Source organism: Culex quinquefasciatus, chromosome 2 (assembly GCF_015732765.1).
Source record: "Culex quinquefasciatus strain JHB chromosome 2, VPISU_Cqui_1.0_pri_paternal, whole genome shotgun sequence".
Classification (NCBI taxonomy): domain Eukaryota; kingdom Metazoa; phylum Arthropoda; class Insecta; order Diptera; family Culicidae; genus Culex; species Culex quinquefasciatus.
In genome coordinates this window covers 117,644,497-117,665,132 of record NC_051862.1, presented here as the reverse complement: position 1 = coordinate 117,665,132, position 20,636 = coordinate 117,644,497, and the positions used below count along the sequence as shown (strand labels likewise).

At 35.0% G+C, this 20,636-nt stretch overlaps 1 protein-coding gene across 3 annotated transcripts in view; it reads left to right on the top strand.

Moving 5' to 3' along the window:
- Window positions 1-20,636, top strand: part of LOC6041296 (lachesin) — a 94,987-nt gene that overhangs the window by 34,945 nt on the left and 39,406 nt on the right. For all 3 annotated transcript variants that reach the window (XM_038253939.1, XM_038253938.1, XM_038253937.1), the window contains exons 3-4: window positions 10,268-10,371; window positions 13,955-14,162. In XM_038253939.1, the coding sequence (XP_038109867.1) occupies window positions 10,268-10,371; window positions 13,955-14,162 (312 nt within the window). The remainder of the gene's footprint in view (window positions 1-10,267; window positions 10,372-13,954; window positions 14,163-20,636) is intronic.

Genomic DNA, 20,636 nt, shown 5'->3' with positions numbered 1-20,636 from the left:
TCGTGTTTTCATTTACTGAAAATTTTAGTTGTGCAGATTTCAGTAAATTTAACTGAATTCAGTAATGAGAAATTGGTGTGCAGTAACTATCAAAGATAACCTGGTTTTGAAATAAACCTTTTTCAAAGTTTCTTTTTTTTAAGCTTTTTTGAATTTATTGGACGAGAGCACGACACTTTGATTTGTTTTTATTTACATACAAAATGAGCATGTTGCGTTTCAAGTAGAAGATTGATAAAATATTAAAGTTGATATTGTTTTAAAAACAAAACATATTTTTGTTAAATACTGTTAGTGAGCTTTCCAATCACAATAAAAATGCTTCGAAAACATCATGGTATCTGATAAATATCTTGAACCAAAAATTAAATTTAACAAAAAAATGTCAACGCAGAGCAAGCAATTCAATAAATAAATTTAAAATATAAAAAATGGGAACTAACCTGAATTATAACAAACATTTAACAATAAATAAGTTCGTAAATTATATTATTTTTTTGACAACTCCGACTCCAGCTCCGACTCCGGGTCTATCAGAAATTTACGACTCCGGCTTCGACTCCGATTCCAGCTCATACAATTTAGCTGACTCCAACTCCAGCTATTAGAGTTTGGACGACTCCGACTCCGACTCCAGGTCTCCAAAAAGATCCGACTCCACTGACTCCGGCTCCGACTCCGGCTCCGAACTTTTAAGCATTTATTTTGAAAAGTGTTGCTATTCGATTCTGTTATTTTTGGTACAGAAAAGTAGGCTATTTCGTCGTTCAAGAATAACAGGAAAAGTAAGTAGGTTCACGACGGAATTGCAAAAAAAAAAAATAAAAAAAAAATTGCAACGGCCTTAGTGCAAAAATAATCGAAATTCAGGCAATAAATGAGCCGATTGTGCTTTAAAAATAACATGGAAAACTGCTCTGAAGTGTAAAAGTCGTGTTACTATTGTGGGTTAAGGGTTAACAACCCTTACAAAGCAACCGCAAGTGTTCGGTTATCAAACGAGGCGTTAAATCATTTGACAAAGTGTTTCAAGGAGCTGATGGCAAACTTAATCGGTGCGTAATAAATCACCAAAATGTGGCCAGCTTGTCGGAGCCGTTTCCGTTTCCCAGGTTGCAGCTCTTAGCTCTTGGCTTGTTTTGTATTGGAGTCACCCCGGCCACTTCTGGGATTGGGATTGCTCACCGTGTTGTGGTTTTTGCTGCTCAGCTGCTGATAATCCATTATTCATTGTGCGTTATTTGCAGCAGCTACTCAGCCAGTCATCACTAGTGACAAAACCATTCATTTCAAATTAGGAGTCAACTTATCACTGTATGAAATTAGGAGAACGGTGGCAATGCAGTTGGTTGTACCATAATGAAGTGCGTTTGATGTTGCTAAAGTGGTTATTAGCAATTTAACTGTGATTTTAAGCTCATTATTAGGTTGAACAATTTTATTTCATGAAATTGGTTGTCACTGCAGCAGAGTTTAAAATTCTAGTCATGATGTTTTATTCATGCCTTGTGATGAACTGGATTACACACAGTGATAATTTATAGCTGGGAAACGGAATACTCTACCAAACAAGCCTTTAATTTGTGTCCCCAAAATCCGCTATAATTATTACACCTGAATCCACCACCAAACGGGATAGATAGAGAGCGAGAGAGATAGAGGTGACAACAAAAAGCACTATCCATTCAAAAACTGAACAGTGCGAGTCCCTCTATACCTTTGGCTTTGGTGTGTCCTGTTGTTGTCAGCCTGGTTGATTTGGAAGCCGGAGTTGGAGTTGGAGTGATGGTCAGTGATGAGGAGGTTCCCGCAGCGGATGGCTCAGTTTGCAGTTCGCACTCGGCGTGGTGTTATTTTGCGCGAAAAGACCCAGTGTTAGGAGGTGGATTGAATGAATGAATGAATGAGTGCACCCAAAGACCGGGTCTGGCCTGGCTGGCCAATGATAGCTTATAGAATTGCGTATGGCTTTGCTCTGCTCGTTGTCGGCTGAGCTGGACTCGACTCGAGCTCAAGTGACAAAAGAACGCACTGTGAATGGTTTTGTGGTCACTTGGTTCGTATATAAATTACGGGTACGTTTCTGGCGGTGACGGCTTTCGCTAAACATGTTGACAATTTTGGGGAGATCAGGTGAATTACTGAGCTTCGACGGACAATATGAAATCAATTTTGAGTGAATCTGTTCTGGTTTTTGTTCAAATAAACTGTTTCGATAGATTTAATCCCTTTAATGCTGATAATGTTGTTTCCAAAAGTCTCAAAATTACATAAACTCCCTGACGTCATGGTAGCACTGGTGTTTTATTAAATACAACATCAAACTGTAAAATGAAATGAACATCTTCATGCACAGTTTTACTTTGAATGTTCTCTGGTACCATGGCTGCAAAAACTGTTAGATTCAAAAGCAACTCCGAATACGACATATTTCAGATTTTGCCGACTGCGACTCGAAAAGAGCAGAATATTAAAATTACTCGTAGAATATTTTCCAACAATATCGTTTGAAGGGTGGTCCAAATCTTGGATTTAAGCTGGCCACGCAAAGATGGTCATTTTAATAACATTTTTGGTAAAAAAGTGTGTCTTCGGGAAAGTTTTTTTTTTGCAAATTTTATGAAGATCTTAGTTCCTCAGATATAACTGAAACAGGTGATTTTCTCCATAAATTTCGACTATTTTTTCCATTCAAATTTCAGGCGCTTAGAGGGAGGGGTTCTCGTGGTCAGAATAAGCATGAGCGATAGTTGAAGTTTTTAGCTATATACCCGTTGACACCGCTTGAGACCGTTGAATCCATAGCGTCTTCTTCAAACATCACTTCCATAATATACCCGTCGCCGAGCCCTCCGAGCTATGATGCTATGGGAAGGTCTTTCTATTTAGCACACCAAAACATTCGCGCACAAATATTGAAATATCAAATAATTTGTAATTGTAATTTTGCACCACGATTACCCAGACGACATAAACCGCCAGAGGGTGAGGTTCTCGTGGTCAGAATGAGCTCAAATTTGGGATTTAGCCTGGTGATGGGCCAATCTTTGATTTCAGGGATTAGCCCGAAATTGGATCAGTTTGCATTATGTCGCAACATCCATCGCGTCCTACGACACTTGTTTGATTTTTTTTTCTTTAAAACAAATCAAATTTATTTTGTTTTTCAGTAAAGAGCAAGAGGACGTTCACATAAACCATTCATTTTAAAATTAAAAAAAAAATCGTTGCCCAAGTAACAAGCAAAATACTTAAACTTCTTAGATTTTTTTATAAAAGTTTTAAAAAATGCTATTCGTTTTTATTAAAGCTTTGGACAAAACATTCTGGATTTGCGACATGACTGTTTTAAACTCAATTAAAACTACTTCGTTTTATGATAGCAAAATGCAAGATTGCTTGAACTTGAACTGTCAAATCACTTATCATTCTCACAGTCAGTCAGTTTAGTGCCAAGAACAGATAATTTCGGTTAGAATCCCGGGAATCACGTAACAAGTAACACGTAATTTGCGAATCCAGTGACAGAACGTAACGATTTGCAATTCGAAAAGGTGTATGCGATCGAGAAGAAGCCGGTTGCGTCCAACAGCATGCAAAGCCAGAATGATGTTATCCATGGGCACGTCATGATCGAGTAGCACTCGGATTACACGCCACTACCATTGCTCCGGAAGCGTCCACCAGAGTGCAACAGATACTACAGTTACGAGTCGCCGGTCAGCTAGTTCCTGTAGGTGTTGTTTTTGCCGCTTAGGATGCCTTTGCAAACGTCGCTGATGACCTGCTGCATGGTTTCTCCGACGCGCAGAATCAACTCGCCGCAAAACTTTGTTTGTCCCATGAAAGAACGTCAGGGCATATTTGAGGACCAGATTCATTTTATTCGACTTCAGTGAGCAAATATTTATTGTTGTTCTGGAGACAAGTTGTTAACCAATTGAAAAGCGGCTCTGTTTATAGCTGGAGTTTGGTACCTTTTGTAAACTAGTAATGTCGTGTTTTATTTCGAGTATAAAATTAACATTTTTCCGATTTTCCCATACAAACTTCTGCCTAGAGCAGGGGTGACCAAAGTATGGCCCGCGAGGTGATATTTTGTGGCCCGTGGACTCATTTTGAAAGACCATGTAACATGGCCCATTGACCCGTCTGTAAAGTGATTTTTTTTATTTGGTTTGGTTTAAGCTTTTTTATGAACCTTTTTCATTTTCTCTTAATATAAAAGCAATGATTTATACGACACGAATATCTTTCTTCTATACTATTGAAAGTTTATATGTGATTGAAAATTGTGAATTCCTCAAAATTTTTATTAAACATTTTTGGAAATGAGTTATAAAACGTTTAAATTTGACTAAAGAAAACTAATAAATAAGCTAAAACTAGGTATTTCATACTAATTTAAAAGCAATAGCAAAAGCAATAGGCCTAACACTTATTTTGCACTTAAAAACCTTTCAGCTCGGAATTCGTACTCAGTTGGACATTTGGAATCTGAATTATTAGACCAAACATTTATTAGTTTTAGTATAAAATTTTAATAGGCCGTTGTTTTTGTCCCCCCCCCCCCTTTACAATCAGTTCGAAAAATTAGAGGGCAAACAAATATTTTTTTCAAAAAACTTCCAAATTTTAATGGAAATAGAAGTCTTATCAACTGAAAATAAATCAAAATGCATTTTCCTGCGTTTAAAATCATGTTTAGCATGTCTGGGATCGACCAAAAATATTGTGATTGTTTGTGATATTCCGTCGCACAGAAATGCAAAAAGTTTTTTTTCGGCTGGAAATAAAAAGTTCGACAATACTTTGATAGTTTAAAAACTACTTGGAAAACTATTGATTGCAATACAACTGGGCAGGTGTAAAATGCATTTAAAAACTCTTTTTTCATTGAAATTTGAATACCATAGCCTGTTATTCAAATTTATATATTTTTGTATTTTTTGCCCCCTCCTAGACTTTGGCCAGAGCCGGGGGACATAAACTTTGGAGATAATTTCAAGGGCCTTAAAAGTTTGATGAAAATACAAGAACATTTAATTCAGCACATTATTTCCATTTCAATTATATGAATGAAATTATGATTTTCTTTAACCACCCCTTGACCTTGACAAGATCGTGGTAATTAACATCTTACAAAAATATTGTCAGTGGCCTAAACTGATTTTAATGTTTGAGGAGGCAATGATAAGCTTTTAGATGATATTTTTCAGATTTTATTTAGTTTTGTTGATTCTTCTAAATTTGAACCAATTGATTAGAAACTTTTCTTAACAAAACGGTTGAAAAAATGCAATTTGTTGTTCTCTAATATTTAAATGCCAAAAATGTTTTAAAAAATCAAAAAAAAAAAAATAAAAAACAGATAATGAATTTATTTTTCAGTTCTATGGATCAAGATAACACATTTTAGTATCATTTAAATAATCTATTTTTCACATTTGGCCCGCAAGCTCATGTGAGCTTCATATTTGGCCCGTTATTAAAAAAACTTTGAGTAACCTAGAGTATCAATGGGTAAATGTTGACCGATTTTGCGCATTTATGAGCCAGAGTCCTATAATAGCTCAAGGAACAATATTTAGCTTATGGAGCGAGATACAGTCAATTTCAACTTGAAATAAAAAAAAATGAGCCAACAAAAAAAAATGCATCGCTGAATTTTCAAATTATCCAAAAACATCTGAGAGTGTGAAGGTAAATTTTAAATTTTGTGGGTTTCTTTTAAAAGTTTCAACGTGTTGTTTTCAATTGCAATTCCGGTGAAAAGTTTGGTGGGCATAGAGTTTTTTTTTGCGAAATGTCAGCTTGGCTTGTGTAGTTTAATTTGCGCGATGAAACGTTAGACACGATAAGTTCTAGCATCGAGGATAAACAACCAAATTGAAATCGCATGGATAACATCAACAAAAATTAAAACTGCTCCAGACTGCCCCAATTTATCAGTGCACCGGAAAAACGTGGAAGGAAAACAAATTAGGAAAGAAAAATAGTAAATCAAAAATGCTGGAGAAAAACGAGCAACGTTTTTGAAAAATTTCAGATGATGAGACGAAGAAATAGACACTGGCAAGTGTACATGCAACTAACAGGAGTGGAATTGCAAGCTTTTTTTTGTGTGGAGAAAGATAAACTAGACGTCGATTCCAACCGAGGCACGGCCTGCAGAAGAGAGCCATCTGGGTTGGCATTAAATCTAATTTGGAACATGCATTTTCCGGGAACAATTTTAGCTTAGTTCGTTCCTTTCCGATAGCAATTGGAAAATGTCCATAATGAATTGTGGTTTCGCAACAGAAGCTGTGGCGGTGGGCACTCGGCAAATGCTCCGATGAGACATCGGAAACCTGAAATTCAATTGTATCATGTTTCATTAACATTTTCCACTCCTGAATGTGTGCACATTGCATTGTACCGTTTGACAGGTGGATAGGCAAACAAACATGCTGTCGTATGATACGGTGAACAAGATGGCCCAGACGATAGTTGCATTAATTTAACAATAGTACGTTTTTTAGATTGATGCGTGGAATATGTAAATCTAAAACAACTTTACGTACCTAGTCACGAAAAATCACATTTAATTTAAAATGTTTTTTGCAATACACGACATTCCTCTTACCTGTTCTAACTGCGTTCACGACTTCCGGTCAATGAGCAATAAATTCGTTTGATGGTTTGCCGTTCATCAAACCACTAAAATGTTCGCTAAACTCCCCGAATCATTCGCAATCATCACAGCACTACGTTGTACTGGAGGAAGTTATTATTTTAATTGAAGCTGGCTTTGTTTTATTAAGCAGACCGTTCAATCAGCTAATAAGCTTGATTTTCCAGATCTCAAGCTGTGCGAGAACCGATTTTCAATTACATTTATTCGCCCATGTGTGTGATGTGATTTCATGGTTTGGCGGATGCCACCGGGGTGAATGGAATGGACGAGCAAGGGTTGCAGTTGCCCGGTATCAAACAGCAACAGTATCCATGTGTTGCACTAATTTTGCCCAGCGGTGGCCACATGGCGCTATGGTTTTTCACGGTCCGCGCAATGTGCGTCCCGAATAGCACAGAGGAAACAAAACCTAACCAGCTAGCTGATTTATGTGGTTTTGTTCATTTACGGAAACCAGTGGGATGCAGTGGTCCATGATTAACTGATTTGAATGATTGCAAATTTGTTTTGATTGATGTTTCTAAAAAGTTTATCAATTTTTAGAAATAATCAATTTCAACTTTAGTGGTAACAACGAATGCCGGCTATAGAGTGGTCGATAAAAATATCATTTAGGCTGTTGATATTAAAAGGAGGTAGATCTTACCGATGAGGCATATACTTACATGATATGGCAACCCAGTCTAATTAACCACTAATTAAACATATGATTTTGCGGTCATTCCGACTATTTCGAAATTTTTGAATTATGATCTTATTTTCAACAATGAAACTCAATGCACAGTGGGAAAAAGGGCCCAAAAAATACCGCAACATGATTTCGCGCAAACCATCGATTGCTTTACACCAAAAGCTTCGTTTTTGCACCAAGAACAATAATCCAGGCCACTGGAAGATCCGACTTTTTGGAAAAAGTATCTGATTTATCCAATTGTGAACTGATACGCTTTCTTCTACCATGTATAGTCATGCAACACATCCGGAACCACATTAGGAAACAGAGTAAACCAGGCATGCGACGTATCAAACTTCTTGATTTTCGATGGGGACAGGAGTTATACACTCTTCTTTAAAAAAATGAAGTTTGATATGTAGCAAGAGTAGTTTCAGGAATTTGCCAAATACTCTCCATCCAAAATCTTAAAAATACTCTCCATCCAAAATCAAGAAGTATGATATGTCGCACGACTAGTTTATACTGTTTCCTAATGCGGTTCCGGATGTGCCCACCAGAGTTCGGTGGAACCGGTTCCGATGGGACCTATGTTATTTAATAATATTCTTGGATTATTTTGCATGATTATGCATGGTAGAAGAAAGTGTACCAGTTCACAATTGGATAAATCAGATACTTTATCAAAAAATCCGGATCTTCCGGTGGCCTGTACTCCGGCCACCGGTCCGTGCATTTTACATCGGATTATTGCAATCGATAGTTTGCGCGAAATCATGTTGTGGTAATTTTTGGGCCCTTTTTTCCACTGTGCAATGACTCGCACTGGCCTGTCATTTCTCGTAAGGGACCATCCATAAACACTTTTCGCCAACTCACACAGCAGTTGCCCCGACCCCTCTTCGATTTGCGTGAAACTTTGTCCTTAGGGATAACTTTTGTCCCTAATCACGAATCCGTGGTCCGTTTTTTGATATCTCGTGACGGAGGGGTGGTACGACCCCTTCCATTTTTGAACATGCGAAAAAGAGGTGTTTTTCAATAACTTGCAGCCTGAAACAGTGATGAGATAGAAATTTGGCGTCAAAGAAACTTTTATGTAAAATTAAACGTCCGATCTGATGGCGTACTCAGAATTCCGGAACAACGTATTTTTCATCAAAAAAAAGTTTTAAAAATTTCGCCATTTTCCGTTACTCGACTGTAAAAAAATTTGGAACATGTCATTTTATGGGAAATTTAATGTACTTTTCAAATCTACATTGACCCATGCGGGACATTTTTTCATTTGGAAAAAAGGCATTTCCCTGCGTTTCAAATCATTTTTAGCATGTTTGGTTTGATTTGAACATCTTTTGAATCGTCACAAATTTTCGATCTTTAGAATCGCAAATATTTTTTTCTCGCATTTTTTTGTTTTCGTCAAATCTTACTTTATTTTGAAAACTAATGATTGCGAAACAACTGAACTAGTGTAAAATGCATTTTAAAACACTCTTTGCATGCAACTGTTGAGACTTTGGTTTGTTATTTAAATTTTTATTTTTTTTTTAATTTTTATGCCCACCCCCCTTGAACCCGGTAAGAGTCGAGGGACGAAATCTTTGAAAAATATTTGCATCGGCCTAATCATATTTGGCATGCTAAGGCTCGTTTAATTTTTTTAAAATGTTTATGAAGTTACAATGTACAGCACCGGAAAAACTTTTTTTGTTCGCAAAAATAAAATTTTCGCCAATACTTAGAAATCTTGGAAATTTTTGATTGCAAAACAACTGGACAGGTGTATAATGCATTTCAAAATACTTTTTATATGCAAATGTTGAAACCGTGGCCTGTAATTTCATTTTTTTACTCTTTTATTTTGTTGCCAGCCCCCCCCCCCACCCTTCTACTTTGATCAGAGTCGAGGAACATAAACTTCAAAAAATATTTGCAACGGCCTAAGTTAATATTAGGTGAGCTTTTGCTAAGAGTAATGATTCAAATGGAACTAAAATAACTATTTTCCTCACCGTTTCTCATGAAATAGAAAACAGTGTAATTAAACTAATCGGACAACTCATCCAGAATGCTTCCATCAACTTACAAGCTGACGCACTTGTGGCTTCCAGAGTACATCACCACACTCCTCTAGAGCGCTAGTGTGGGTACATAAAATCCAACACATTCTCACTTTGATTGAGCCGTGGAGTTTGGAGCTCAAAGCCTAATTTGACTGGCTATCACAACTCGAAAACCATCGAGTGCATGCACATTGCAGACAACAACCATAAACAAACAGAGTGCATGTCATATCGGTCATTCGATCCAATTGACGACCCGTCCAGACGCCTTTGTAGAACAGGGCAGAGGGAGCAAGGGAGGGGCAACAAATAACTCTGAAATCATAAAACGATGCTGTCGGTGTTGTTGAGTGGCCAGCATGTAGATACAAACAAGCCAGTCTGGTCGACCGAACCGACGACTTGCAGTTTGCAACAATTCCGCGAGCCTGACTCGTTCGATCGTGGTTCGACGCATGTCTATCGCTTGTTTAATTATTTCGCACTCACGTCGATTTTCATTAGCGATTTTATAATGGCCATGGTTGAACATTTAATAAACGGCTGCCACGAGCGCAGGGTATAAAACCGTTGAAACTGAAAACCCAGTGGCCAAAGCTGGTGGATTTCGCGCCACGGGGTGGTAGATTGGCCCAAAAGTGGTGTGGTATGTTTTGATTAAATTACTCGATGATGGTTCTGATTGCGATTCGTTTGGCTCGATATGGGAAATTTGGTTGTTTTTTTTTTATCACGTACAATAGAAATAATTTTGAATGCTTCATTATTTCCAGAAAATATAACAAATATAAGTTAGCATTACTTGAAAATACTATTTTTACTAACAATTGGTTTACTTCTCTTCAACAGTGATAACGGACCCAAAGTTCAGTGCGCCGATAGCGAACGTGACGGCGGCCGTCGGGAGGGAAGCAACGCTCACCTGTGTAGTTCATGATCTAGGTGCATATAAGGTTTGATATTTTACTTTAGTTTGAACAAAAATGGATACTTTTAGAGTTTATGGTTTTCACTATTAAGTTTATATTTTTGATATTAAAATTTAAATGAAATGTCAAATAATGATTTAAAAAAAAAATCCACTCCCAAAAAAATTTAATAAGCATTCTCTGAGAGTAAGATAATTAACATTCCAACGCCCAAGGCTCTAAAAAAGTTGGAACGGTAAATTCAACTCAATGGTTCTCGGGCATTTCTGAACCAATCGAGATGATTCTTTTTTCCAGTGATTTGTTAGGATGTCTAGGTGATTCTAGACTTCGACTTTGCAGAACTTAATTTGATCAAATCTGTAATTTTTGCGATCAAAAACATCGTTTTAACTTTTTTTTCACGTGTAAAAAAAAATCGCCAAAAATTCCGCGGAGACAGTCGTTTTGAAAAAAAGGTGGAACGATGTTTTCGGTCGCGGAAATTACATTTTTGCTCAAATCAAGTTCTGCAAAATTTTAGGATCATCTAGGCGTTCCAGTGTTAAAAACGATTGAACCTCTTTCTCTCTTTCATCAATAACTCGTTGAATGAATAATTGTAGAGAAGAATTTCGATCCCTCCAATACAATCACAAATAAACCATCAAACGCCACTCAAGGCCTGATGGTCCATACTATCAATTTCAAGTCAAACAAACAGCTGAGCTGAGGTCCTTCTAGGGTTGTCAAAAATGTTTTTTTTGGCAACCATATCATATACCTGGTACGGCTGAACCAATTTGAGTTTATGCATTGTTAAAAAAGTTTGGGCTTTGGAGTTTAGAGAAGCTTTTGGAAAAATAATAAAAAAACACAATTGAGCAATTCTCTGAGATTTCGGTCATTCGATTTTTTTTGTATTTTTTAATCCGGCTGAAACTTTTTTGGTGCCTTCGGTATGCCCAAAGAAGCCATTTTGCATCATTAGTTTGTCCATATAATTTTCCATACAAATTTGGCAGCTGTCCATACAAAAATGATATGTGAAAATTCAAAAATCTGTATCTTTTGAAGGAATTTTTGATCGATTTGGTGTCTTCGGCAAAGTTGTAGGTATGAATATGGACTACACTGAAAAAATTGATACACGATAAAAAAATTTGGTGATTTTAATTTAACTTTTGTCACTAAAACTTGATTTGCAAAAAACACTATTTTTATTTTTTCATTTTTGATATGTTTTAGAGGACATAAAATGCCAACTTTTCAGAAATTTCAGAATGGGCAAAAATCTTTGACCGAGTTATGATTTTTGAATCAATACAGATTTTTCAAAAAATCGAAATATTAGTCGCAAAAATTTTTTCTTCATTTTCCGATGTAAAATCAATTTGCAATCAAAAAGTACTTTAGTGAATTTTGAAAAAGTGCACCATTTTCAAGTTATAACCTTTTTAGGTAACTTTTGAAAATAGTCGCAGTTTTCATTTTTAAAATAGTGCCCATGTTTGCCCACTATTGAAAAAATATTTTTGAAGAGCTGAGAAATTCTCTATATTTTGCTTCTTCGGACTTTGTTGATACGACCTAGTTGCTGAGATATTGCCATGCAAAGGTTAAAAACATGAAAATTGATGTTTTCTAAGTCTCACCCAAACAACCCACTATTTTCTAATGTCGATATCTCAGCAACTATAGGTCCGATTCACAATGTTAATATATGAAACATTTGTGAAATTTTCCGATCTTTTCGAAAAAATATTTTCAAAAATTCAAAATCAAGACTAACATTTCAAACAGGCCAAACATTCAATACGCCCATTTGAAATGTTAGTCTTGATTAAAATGAAGTATTTTCGAAAAGATCGGAAAATTACGAATGTTTCATGTTTCAACATTGTAAATCGGACCTATAGTTGCTGATCGACATTAAAAATGGGTTGTTTGGTGAACAAGCATCAATCCTAACATTTGCATGGCAATATCTAACTAGAATCGTATCAACAAAGTCGAAAAAAATATAGAGAATTTCTCAACTTTCAAAATATTTTTTTTCAAAAATGGGCAAACATGGGCTAAAACTGCGACTATTCAAAAAGTTACAAAATGGCTATAACTTAAAAACGGTACACTTTATCAAAATTTCACTAAAGTACTTGATTGCAAATTCGAACATCGAAAAATGAAGTTGAATTGCGATATTTCGATTTTAAATCTGTATTGATTCAAAAAATCATAACTCGGTCAAAATTTTGCCCATTCTGAAGAAATGGCATTTTATGTCTCTATATCAAAAATGAAAAAAATTAAAAATAGTGTTTTTGCAAATCAATTTTAGTGACAAAAAGTTAAATTAAAATCACCAAATTACCGTATCAATTTTTCAGTGTAGTCCATCCACTGGCTTTGCCGAAGCACAAATCGATCAAAATCCTTCAAAAGATACAATTTTATCAATATTGTATGGACAGCTAAATTAATGGAAAAATATGGACAAACTAATGATGCAAAATGGCTTCTTTGGGCATACCGAAGGCACCAAAAAAGTTTCAGCCGGATTAAAAAATACAAAAATTAAAATTAAAGAAAAAAGACCGATTCCGTAGAGAACTGCTCAATTGCTATTCATTTTTTTTTTAATCGGATTTCAATACATTGATCAAAATTAACGCACCATGCGTCTCCAGCAAAATGTACTGAGATCTTATGGAGAAGCTGGGCCACTGTCTGCCAACTCACACAAAATCGGAAAAGGGGGTTACTTTTGTCCTCCCTGATCACGATTTCGAGCTCAATTTTTCGATGGATCAAGACGGAGGGATGGTATGATCCCTTCCATTTTTGAACATGCGAAAATGTTTTCCAATAATTTGCAGCCTGAAATGGAGATGATTTGGAAATTTAGTGTGAAACGAACTTTTATGCAAAATTGAACGTCCAATTTGATGGCGTCCTCAGAATTCCGAAAAAAGCGTATTCCATATCGAAAAAAATAATACTGAAAAAATTTCTGCCATTTTTCGTTAATTAGTTGTGAAAAAAATTGGGACATTTCATTCCATGGTAAATGTAATGTAGTTTTCGAATCTGCACTTGTCTGCAAAAATCCAAATAAGTCATTTTTTATTAAGATCAAAATTTTTAATTTTAAAATTTGGTGTTTTATGAAATTTGCACGTTTTTTTTTAAAGTGTAATAATGCTATGCAAAGTTATAGAGGAGACAATAACAAAATTTTGATATATAAGACTGCGGGCTAGTTAACTTTTGGGAAAATTTTAAAACTTGATTTAATGGCGAAATAGACATTGTGATTGAATATTGTATAGTTCAAGGCTTTTAAAAACAACTTTTTTTAAATGTTCAAAGATTTATAACTTTGAGTTTTGACGCAAGTGAAGTATAAATTGATATAAATATTGACGTTTTTTCTTTGATGTTTTCGAGTCAAAGCAAAAAAAAACTGAAAAAAGAAACGTCAAACCGTTGTAACTTCACGGAAGAATGTGTCGTAAACTGTTTATATTTAACGTAAGGAATTTGCTTGAAATACTCACAAGCTGAAAAAATCATAATCATTTATAAGTGTAAGAAAAATAATAATATATATGATTCCATTCTACAGGTGGCGTGGCTCCGAGTAGACACCCAAACAATCCTGACGATCCAGAACCATGTAATCACCAAAAACAAGCGCATCGGAATCCTGTACACGGAGAAAAAGACCTGGCAGCTGCGGATACGAGATATTCGGGAGAGCGATAAGGGCTGGTACATGTGCCAAATAAACACCGATCCGATGAAGAGCCAGACGGGGTATTTGGATGTTGTAGGTAGATATATGCAGTGTACTCGTGTTTGCGATTTCACTTTTCATGTCAGTTCTCTGTTTGCGATATTGATTTTTTTTATTTATGGAATTTTAATTATGTCTCTTTTTCTTAATGTACTTTAAACAAGAAACGTTTTTCGCTTGCTAGCTCAATTATAAAGCAATACATAGAGGTTTTCAGTCGAGATTATCTCGTAATTACATTTCCTCGTTGTTTCTTTGATTTGCCTCGTACCGTTTAGTCCTGTTTCGGGAAAGTTTTCGGTCATGACAGAAGGAAACTTTTGTTTTCTTTGATGAATGCTCTGGCGCCTTGAACCACAAATGAGTGGGAAATTTTTGCCATGTCTGGCAATCAAATTGATTTTTTTTGCTTTCCTTTCAAAAGAAAACAGCCAGGCTTTCCGAGGCTTCTAGGGAACGAAGCTGAGAAGGAAAAAAATCATACACACAATCGTAAAAATAAACTGTAACGTAGCGAATAGAGAAACCATTTATTTATATGCGAGGCATTACTGCCGGTAGTCACGGCATATTTAAATTGGTCACCTGGATAAAGCCGTCTTTGCGCTAATGCACACGCCGCCGCCACTGTGGGCACACATTCAAATAAATATTTCTTAATACTTCTTTCGCCCGTAATGGATCCTACTACTACAAGTCAAATTCAGTATTCCATTCATTCGGGTTGAGTCCGAGAAAACTATCGCGATTTTTTGCGCGACATTTTTCGCTGAAAAGGGGGAGAGATGAAAACAGATTAAAACTAACAACTTTTACATTAGGCGTGATAGTTTTGCAAGGCTGCTTCTAAATTCAATCACAAATCATTTTAAAAAGCGCTGATTCAGCTTAAAAACTTCTGGACCATCTATCTATATCCTTAGCGATGCTTCATCTTTGAAGGAATTTAAGATCTTTGAAAATATTGTTTTCGAAAAGATCGGGAAATTTCAAGAATGTTTCATATTTTAACTTTGTAAATCGGACCATTAGTTACTGAGATATCGACATTAGAAAATGATGGGTTGTTTGGGTGAGACTTAGAAAACATCAATTTTCCTGTTTTTAAACCTATGCATGGCAACATCTCAGCAACTAAGGGTCGTTTCAACAAAGTTCAAAAAAGCAGAATAAAGAGAATTTTTTTCAGTTTTTCAATTTTTTTTCAAAAGTGGGCAAACAAGGGCATTAATTTAAAAAGTGAATAACTGCGACTATTTTCAAAAAATTTACCTAAAATGGTTACAATTAGAAAACGGTGCACTCGATCAAAGATTTGTTTCCGTTCTGGAAATTTCTGAAAAGTTGTCCTACAACATATCAGAAAATAAAAAAAGTGTTTTTTTTTTTGCAAATCAGGTTAGAGTGACAGAAAGTAAAATTAAAAATCACAAATGGAATATGGACAAACTATTGATGTAAAATGGCTTCTTTCGCCATACCAAAGGCCAGGGGTGTGTTTGATGGGCTTGAGCTAGGTAGATGCGCATTTGGCTGAGGGCGCCTACAGTGCATACATGATTTTTAGGGCGCTGACAGTCACTAACTGGTATGTGAGGCGCTTATAGTGGAAACGTATTTTTAAACTTTCAAAATAAAACAAAATCCTAAAGTACCTAAACATACACATGGTTCTTGATGGTTAAACAAAGCGTAGATTAAATTAAAAAATAAAATATGGTAAATTTACCTATTTTAACAAACTAGTACATATAACGTAAGTTTAATTTTGGGGATTAAAGATTACTATTTTTGCATAAATTTTATTTTTGGTACGATTTCTGCTGATATTTTTTTCTGTGATTTTGAATCAATATTATTAGAAATTAAAAAAGTCTTGTCGCAAAAGAACGATACACGCCTGTGAACCCGTTGCCGAAACTGCAAGGTTTAAGAGGGCTAGATTATAAGGTGTTACGTCGATTCCGCATTATCAGAAATAAAAGTTATTTTATGTTTTTGATTTTTTTTTTTTGCATTCAAAAATGTACGCACCTTCCCGCAAATTTATTTTAGGAAAATTTCAAAAATTCTTTAACGGTTAGTAAGGTAATTCGCTTGGCTAAACACTTGCTAGAAAGTGTCAAAGATTTTAAGAACCTATAGGTTTGAAAACATTATTTAGTAAACAAACAGTGACTTTTGCCCTTAACTTACACAAACTTAATTTTTGAAAATTCTCTCTTGACTCTAAACCTAGTCGTAAACCCTTTCTTTGTCCCGTCGTACTCGATAATGAAAATGCCCATCCCCCAACGTAGACAAATAAAAATGTTATCATAAAAAGATAACTCTATCTACACATAATTAAATTTGATCCATTTTGGAATTGATAATAAAAACTGTCTCTCGCGTATTCAATCCAGAAGTCAGAATTATATATTAACAGGGTATCCAGATCCACGGTAAGTTTCGGAGAACAAATCTAAGATAAAAGTGAATATTTTTTATCGATTTTAATGTATATATCTATGGAAAAATCACATGAAATTGATAGAAACACGTACATTCATATTTCTCAAATTTGTCATGAACATGCCTTGAATGACTTGAACGGGACCATCCATAAACCACGTGGTCACTTTAGGAGGGTATGGTGATTGTCCTCGATCCATACAAAAAAGTTTTTTTGTATGGACAATTGTCCACAAGAGGGGGAGGGTGGTGGAGGTAACAGATTCCCAAAAAGTGTCCACGTGGTTTATGGATGGTCCCAACTTGAAAATAACATATAAAAAATCCTTATTCAGTTATCCGAAAAACACAATTACTTAATAAGGAAAGGAGGCAGAATTCTAAAATAAAGGAATTTCGTCCTTTTTTATTTCAGTGTATGGCTTTTGAACTTTATCTTTGCAATCAAATCGGAGAAAACAGATTGACTAGCTCTCAATAACATAATCTGATGCGATTTAGTATTACCTAAAGCGTCAATTTCCCAGGGTTACAAAATTCCCGGAAACGGTAAATTTTAAATTTATCCAAAATTGTTCTTATATTGGTTCTGGTTAATATTCTTCAACAAAATTGTATAAAATAGCAACTTAAATGATCAAATTAAGTGCGAGGGTCAAATAATGCCTTAACTGCTTGAAAAACATTTTCAAGAAAATATATTGATATTCTAAATTTATAGACTATTTCTAAATTTACTAGTATTTTTTTTGCAGTGATATTTTGTCCAATCACAGTCTTTTGACGGCGAGTAAAATGAATCCATGCTTCAAAACCATAACATTGCTATTGAATATGGCTCTGTGAACAGTTTGAGAGAATATGATAAAGAATAATATTGAGACGACGTTAAAATGAAATACAAAATAATGCAGAAAATATGGATTTGTTGGCAAATCGTTTTTCTTGAACAAATCTTACTTCTTTGAGCTCATGAATAAATAGATAAGCATTGAATTCACCTTAAAAATCAGCTTTTTCACCTAAAATATCATTTTCATAAAATCACCTTCTACATAATACGAAGTAGTTTTTTTATGATTCAGCTTAATAAATGATTTCGTCTAAAAGAATTTTCATAGCAATAAAAGTAGTTCAGTTCATATTAAACCTCTTACGCCCTTGTTAGCTCAAGTTTTTTTCTTGATATTAAACTGTTAACACTTTTTAACAAATTTACCAATTTTTTTTGGATAACCCTCTCTGAGACATCAATTGATATTTTTTCAATTTTCATCCAATTTGGCCATGGTAAACAAAACCGTAAAAAATATAATTTGATCTTGGCAGAACAGGATACCTAAGTTTTAAATGATATAACAACCAGAATTATAATAGTTAATTTTCATTTCATAATATCGTAATTTTTGTTGCTCAACGAATAAACAAGATCCCAGTTGTGAAAGCTTCAGAAACTAATATTTTTTGAAATATTTATACTTTGATATGAAATTTTCAGGCGAACTGAATGGTTATAAGAACAATAAATTTAAATTAATAAAATAAAATTGAGTTTTTCATTACTATTTTTTTGAAAATTTAAAAAAATGTGCCAAAAGTTAAGAAAATTATGAAACTATATTATGCGCAATTATCGTTACTTTTAACGGCATTGCTTTATTGAGACAAGAAATTGATATCAAAATTTTATTTAATATCTTTAAAAAATAAATATGAGCATTCAAAATGTCTCAGTTAACGCTTCCTATTGTGTAACTAAGCGAAATTCGCATATTTCAGCTAGTAACGAACAAATAATGATATTTTATTATGAGAACTTGTTCCGAAAATTGTTCTTAGAGATCTAATTGATAAAGTCTAGATTATACAAAGTGGAATCAAATTAGATAATTTAGAAGAATATGTGCAATTTGCATAGATTATGTATATGTATTAGGATGTAACAAAAATTACATTTTGGCGGGCATTCAGAGGTTTGTTCCGGTGGTCATACTGAGCTCAAATCCCAAATATGAGGTTGATTGGATGTAACAGGAGCTGGCGCTTTGCATTTGAATTTTAAATGGGATTTAACCCGTAAAAAGATTTTTTTTCAAAAATGTAACTTTTTAAGGCAAAGTGGCCACTGAAGCGCTTATTTTCAACATCACTGGCGTGTAGGCCCGATTCTTGCACATCTTTTGGTATATATAACATTGATATTTGGAGCACCCCGGAGCTCGGTACAGACCTTCAAAGTTTGGCATTTTTTCGAAAAATCGATCCCAGCATAATCAAATGGTGTCTCGGACGCCGCGAGATGCGACGTAAATCTTTTTTACGATTCAGTAGCCAAAGTGCTTAAAAATATAATAAGCATATTGTTTCAATCAATTTTCAGTGACTTTCCAAAGAAAATCTGATAAGATCGTTATAAAATTCTTAGATTCTTAGAAGAAGTTGCACTTGGGGCTAAATATTATATTTCAATTTACCCCTCAAAATTTCGGAAATAGACTTTCTTACAAGGTGCAAAATATCAGACCTACCTTATTTATCTAGGAGAACTCTAAATAATCACACCGTGTACATTGTACACTGTATGACTTAATTAAAATCAAACTATGTTTCATTTCCCATATTGATTCTCGATCTATAAAGTAAACGAAATCACTTAGTAAAGTCCTCTACTAGAATAAAGTTGCCACATAGAGCGATTTGTTCTGAGTCCCTATCACTTCGAAAAAGCCTTAACCAGAAGCGAAGATCTCTTTCATCAAAAAATAAAACAGCAATTAAAAAATAATATAAATGGTACTGATTTCAAAATTCTTTTTCAAAGCTTCGGGGTAAATGTTCCGAAAAACTCTACCCGTCAAAAATCATCCTCTGTTAGAGGATAAAAGAGTAAGTCAGCCTACACAAGTCATCTGTTGGAAACATGTTAACAAAGCGATGCATAAGGTTTGCATGCCCTGTGAGGCTGTTGCTGCGAAGTGGTTGTTCAAAAATGCTACACCGTTAAATACTGTAAGCACAGAGATAAAGGATGAATTGCACGTATTTACAATATGAAAGATGATAGTGTTCTCATAAACATTGATGATCGTGCCAAAAAAAAAAAAAATAAAACGCATTACGCAAATGAATGACGAATTAGATTTTGCGCACTACCAAACAAATAAAAAATAAACAATGCGATTGTGCTTTTAAAACGAGCTCCAACATTTTTACCAATTCGGAGTATCGATTCACCTGAAGGGTAGGCTTACTCCTTCAATATGAGAAAGTCATTTGAAATCATTGGTCCAAATTTGATACATTTTGGTGAGCAAGTTGGCTTCTCTCGCTCTTGGGGAAACATATAGTTGCGTGAGCACAACAACCAAAAATCATTTAGTTAAATAAAAAAAAACTTATGCATCGCAAGAGTGACAAAGCTAAATTTAAATAAAACAAACAACAAACCATCGCGCAGCGATCGCGCATCGACTTAGCGACTTTGCGACAGACTGCGACAGCACTACCTTGAAACACTGAAATGTTTGGTTGACTTTCCAGAAAGAGTGCATATGACTTGAAAAAAAGAAAAGGGCGCTTCAAAATTGAGCCAAAAAATTGGTGAAACTTGGTGCAAGCCCTTTTATGGTCAAAAATATCGTTTAACTTGAATATTTTTCCTTAAAAAATAAATAAATTTAAGCAAACAGCTAAGTAGATGTCATCTACTCAAATCTACCCATAAGCACACCCCTGTTCAATTTTTTTTTTCAGCCATAGGGGCGCCTCCAGTCAAATTTTCATATTGAGAATTTCAATACATTTTTTTAAGTCGTAGGGGCGCCTCCAGTCAAATTTTCATATTGAGAATTTCAATACATTTTTAAGTCGTAGGGGCGCCTCCAGTCAAATTTTCATATTGAAAATTTCAATACATTTTTAAGTCGTAGGGCGCCTCCAGTCAAATTTTCATATTGAGAATTTCAATACATTTTTTTAAGTCGTAGGGGCGCCTCCAGTCAAATTTTCATATTGAGAATTTCAATACATTTTTTTAAGTCGTAGGGGCGCCTCCAGT